The 5,000-nt window shown below is 45.3% G+C and overlaps 2 protein-coding genes across 2 annotated transcripts; one reads left to right on the plus strand and one right to left on the minus strand.

The window, feature by feature from the left end:
- The first annotated feature begins 2,878 nt into the window (after positions 1-2,878).
- LOC137361681 (histone H3-like) lies at positions 2,879-3,289 on the plus strand. Its single transcript, XM_068026384.1, has one exon. The coding sequence runs from the start codon at positions 2,879-2,881 to the stop codon at positions 3,287-3,289; it is 411 nt and encodes a 136-aa protein (XP_067882485.1).
- Positions 3,290-4,016: 727 nt separating this feature from the next.
- LOC137361673 (histone H2A.J-like) lies at positions 4,017-4,466 on the minus strand. The gene has a single exon (XM_068026377.1). The coding sequence runs from the start codon at positions 4,464-4,466 to the stop codon at positions 4,017-4,019; it is 450 nt and encodes a 149-aa protein (XP_067882478.1).
- Positions 4,467-5,000: the final 534 nt, after the last annotated feature.

Below are 5,000 nucleotides of genomic sequence, written 5' to 3' on the forward strand. Positions count from 1 at the left end.
CTGAAAGATTCAGCTTCTTTCCAGATATAGCATCCAGAGCTGGATAGAGGGACTCAGGGTTTAATCCTGCACACACACAACAGAAGGAGTGACAGCCACACAGGGATGGGAACAGGTATTGTTTCTGTCGCCTACTAACCCAACAGGTAGAGTTAGAAACTGATTAAACATCCAACCCACTGCAATTCACTCCTGGAGAAATACAGAGGCTCTTCCACTCCATCCTTCCCTCCCGTACACTCGGCAGATTGACAGCACAAGGCCTTTCAGGTATCATTTCCGTGACCAAGAGTTTCATTCCGATGATATTAAACAGAGACTATCAGATATTTATCCTTCATCCTGGAAATAGTCGGACTCACTCTTACACTTCTACCAGATTGTTTTGGCCAAATGAGGAGCCGCCCCTTCACCCGCTCCCCTGCCTTATTCAGACAACCTTCCAGTCTCAGCGTCACACACCTTACCAATTATTTGATTTTGATCAATATGACTCAACGATTGTTTGCAGCGCCAATCACTTAAATAATAATGGCAGTGATTTGTACAAATATCCCATATCCTCGACATCACCATAATTTCAACCAGACAGAATAGTGAGAGTACAGGTAGAAAAACAAAACATGTTTCTAAAAGAGTATAAGAAAATATTAATGAGTAGCAACCAAGTGAAACAAAAATAATTTATACGTAAAGAAAAATGTAAAATGATAGTGCAAGAAATTACGGAGCTTTTCGGGATAAAGAAATGAAATCTCCTTGTGTTGGAAAAGGTAATGAATGAGAGCGTTATATGTCTGTTCACAAAAGCAAGGATGAAGTTAATGTCTCGGTAGAGGAGAGGTACAGAGATATTGGACAGAATGAAAATAGACAGAAAGGAGGTTCTCAACAGATTGGCATCACTTTAAGTTAATGAGTCCAGAGAGAAAGCATCTCAGATTGCTGAGGGAGATAACAGAAGTCCTGACGACAATGTTTGGATATTGAAGTAGTTCCAGTCGACTGAAACAGTGCAAATGTTACAGTCCTGTTCCAGAAATGGGAAGAAAAACGCTGGTGACTGCAGCCCAATTAATTTTATCATCAGTGGTCGAAAACAATTGGAGACAAGTGTCAAGGATCAAATGAACTTCAACTTGAAGAATGATGAGTTAATAAGTGACAAGCAGTACCGATTTGCTAAGGACAAATCATGTGCAAATAACCTGATTGAATTCTTGGCGTTGACTTTTCTGAAGGTCGTACTGTAGATATTGGATATCTGCTTTTTGAAAGGCATTCGATCAAGTAGTACAGAACAGAGTTACACAGAAAATAGAAGTTCATGTTAAAAATTGATACTGGTATGCTGAGATGGTAGTTGGCTAAAGGATCGGAGACAGAGTGTCGTAGTGAACTGATGTATTTTAATGTGAAGAAGTATGCAGCAGGGTGACACAGAAATCTTTATTAACAACATTGCTTTTATAGAGACCATAATTTGGAAGTTTGAGGAGGACAAAATACATAGCAATGTATGTGGATAGTAAAGAGCTGTCAGTTTCAGGTAGATGTTACCTGTACAGAGGTGAGACAGAGAATACCCAACCCGTCTCACCTTGAGATTCTTGACCAAGATGGACCTACAAGGTTCTGTGATCAAGCAGAGAGTTTATTAGGCTTAACTAAGATGCACAAAGTTAATCCTTAACAACAACAATAAGTATACAGCAACACTCAGGACGGGTTCTTGCTTCTGAGCTTGCTGGGACATGGACTTCTCTCCTTCTTCTTCTCTTGCTGTGTTGACCATAGTGTATCTTCTCCCTCTAAGTGTGCCAACAGTGTTCTGTTCACACGTTGCTAAGTGTACCGATGACATCCCAGATCACCCTTTATTTTACGCTTCTCGGTGTGCTGGGATCTGACCATATTAGGTTCTGAATTGTTCCGGGTGTCCTAATTGGTTCAATCTACACACTTTACAGATGCTTCCTGTGTCTTTCACTTTTAGCAAGGATCCTTGTGTTCCCAGGTTCTGGTCTCTCTCATCAGGGGAAACATCCTCTCAGTATCCACCCGGCCAAGTGCTCTCACGATCTTATGCATTTCAATAAGATCACTTCTCATTCTTCTTAATTCTAATGGCTGCAGGCCAACCTGTACAACCATTTCCCAGAAAATAACTCCTTCATCCGAGCAATCAGTCGAGTGAATCTTCTCTGAACTGCTTCCAATGCAATTTATTTGTTTTCATCAGTAAGGAGACCAAAACTGTACACATTATTACGGATGCAGTCTCACCAGTACCCTGGACAACTGTAGCAAATCTTCCTTACTTTAATAGTCCATTCTCCTTGCAATAACTGACATCATTCCATTTGCCTTCCTAAACTCATGTTGTACGTGCCAACCAACTTTTTTGTAATTCATGTACCAGGATACCCAACTCTGTCGCGTTGTTTACTGTATGTTTCTGTTCCGTGTTGATTCAGTGCGTCATGAATTAAACGGTTGAATTTGATAATGTATTCGTGAAGGCCGATTCAAACCGAGTTGGAAGACAGATGGGGGATCTCAGCCGATATAAATGAAGATACAAAAAGTCAGATTTCATAATTCTTCCGGCCAAATTAGTTTATTTTAATCTTTGCCTTGTTTGCTAATCGGAAATTGGCGGGCTTTTTGAAATTGATTAAATTTCAGTTGCAGTTCAATCAATCAGGGCCCAGCATTTCCCGCCGCCCTTCTACTTCCCAGAGCTGGTTTCAAACTTGACTGATGGACGGGGCTGCATCCAATCACAACACTAGGGCGGTCCCTCTACTGTCTTAAATAGACAGTCCCTGAGCAGTCTCAACATTTACAGTGTCTTTGTTCCACATCTTCTACCATAATGGTCAGAACCAAGCAGACAGCGCGCAAATCGACCGGAGGGAAAGCTCCCCGCAAGCAGCTGGCTACCAAAGCGGCCCGCAAGAGCGCTCCAGCCACGGGTGGAGTGAAGAAGCCTCACCGTTACAGACCCTTCACTGTGGCTCTGCGGGAGATCCGCCGCTGCCAGAAATCCATCGAGCTGCTCATCCGCAAACTGCCCTTCCAGCGCCTGGTGCGGGAGATCACGCAGGACTTCAAGACAGACCTGCGCTTCCAGAGCTCGGCCGTCATGGCCCTGCAGGAGGCCAGCGAGGCTTACCTGGTGGGGCTCTTTGAGGACACCAACCTGTGCGCCATCCATGCCAAGCGAGTCACCATCATGCCCAAAGACATCCAGCTGGCCCGCCGTATCCGCGGGGAGCGCGCCTAAACTCACCCTGCCCCGAACTGAGTTTGGCATCAAATAACACAACGGCTCTTTTAAGAGCCACCAAATCGGCAAAACAAAGAGCTGCGATCACCTGTTCTCAGAGAACTGTGGTCTAGAGCAGATCATTTTATTGGAGAGCCGATCATTGTGTAAAAGCTTTCGTTGTGTGTAAACGGTAGATTTGCTAAAATGCCTGACAAATATTGCAAGAGGCGAGCAGTTAAATGCCCGAATCCAGTACTGAGAAGGCTGAGGGGAGATCTGATTGAAATGTACAACATTCTGGCGGGACTGGAGAGAGTGGAGGTGAAGGGTCTTAGCAGAGAGGTCAGTGACTATGGGGCATATGTTTAAAGAGATAGGTAGAAAAATTAGAGGGAAAACGAGAATTGTATTTTCACCCAGAGGGTGCTGGGTGTCTGGAACTCACTGCCTGAAATGATAGTTGAGGCAGAGACCACCAACTCAGTCAAAGGGAATCTGGATATGCATCTCAAGTGCTGTAATCTGCAGGGCGACGGACTGAATGCTGGAAGGTGGGACTAGAATAGGTGGGTCGTTTTTCGGCCGGCACCGACACGATGGGGCAAGTGCCCTCTTTCTATGCCAATACAAAGCAGCGCTAGCATTATAAAATTGCATTCTCAGACAGCAAACAGCCCTTTAACAGATAAAGTGGGTGGCTCTGAAAAGAGCCTTTGGGTTCGCAGACTTAAGTCAGGCAGCTTCACTTTCTCTTGGTGCTCAGAGCGCTGGTTTTCTTGGGCAGCAGCACAGCCTCGATATTAGGCAGCACCTGGCCCTGAGCGATGGTCACCTCTCCCAGCAGCCTGTTGAGCTCCTCGTCGTTGCGGACGGCCAGCTGGAGGTGTCTGGGGATGATGCGGGTCTTCTTGTTGTCCCGGGCCGCGTTGCCGGCCAGCTCGAGGATTTCAGCTGTCAGATACTCGAGCACAGCAGCCAGATGGACCGGTGCTCCGGCACCCACAAGCTCAGCATAGTTCCCCTTTTTAAGGAACCTGTGAACACTGCCCACCGGGAACTGCAGTCCAGCCCGGGAGGAGCGAGACTTGGCCTTGGACCGAGCTTTACCACCGGTCTTCCCTCTTCCAGATATTTCGACAATCTGACAAACACTTTCAGGAAGAATGCTGAGAACCGCCCACAATAGTCCCATTTATACCTTCGGGAGGAATGGTGTCGGGGGCACTGGTGATTGGTCACTCTGCACTGGGTGTCATTGTGCTCGTCATGTGACCAATCAGAGAACTGCTGAATTCACCAATCCGGAGACGCCAAGGAGATGAGGGCGGAAAATAACGGCGCGAAATTGTCAGACTGCAAACGATTTCTCAAATTTGAAAAGCCCGCCAATATATTTGTAAAACACAGAGCGGGTTCAATATAGATCACCACATTTTTCGGTAACTTGGTTTCACCGCAAATATTTTTTATTCATATTGTATTTTTCTGCATTTGATAACAAGTTACAGATTCGCTTTCACATTCCGCCATCTATTCGGGTTTACTCTCTATCCTTTTTGAAACATTGTATAACCAGCAGACAGAAAGCCTCTTCCACAGCATTCTGTAACCAGATGAAGGGATGAAGGGTCACTGACCCGAAACGTTAACTCTGCTTCTCTTTCCACAGATGCTGCCAGACCTGCTGAGTGGTTCCAGCATTTCTTGTTTTTGTTCATGAAATAGT

This window comes from Heterodontus francisci, unplaced genomic scaffold, assembly GCF_036365525.1.
Source record: "Heterodontus francisci isolate sHetFra1 unplaced genomic scaffold, sHetFra1.hap1 HAP1_SCAFFOLD_91, whole genome shotgun sequence".
Taxonomy (NCBI): domain Eukaryota; kingdom Metazoa; phylum Chordata; class Chondrichthyes; order Heterodontiformes; family Heterodontidae; genus Heterodontus; species Heterodontus francisci.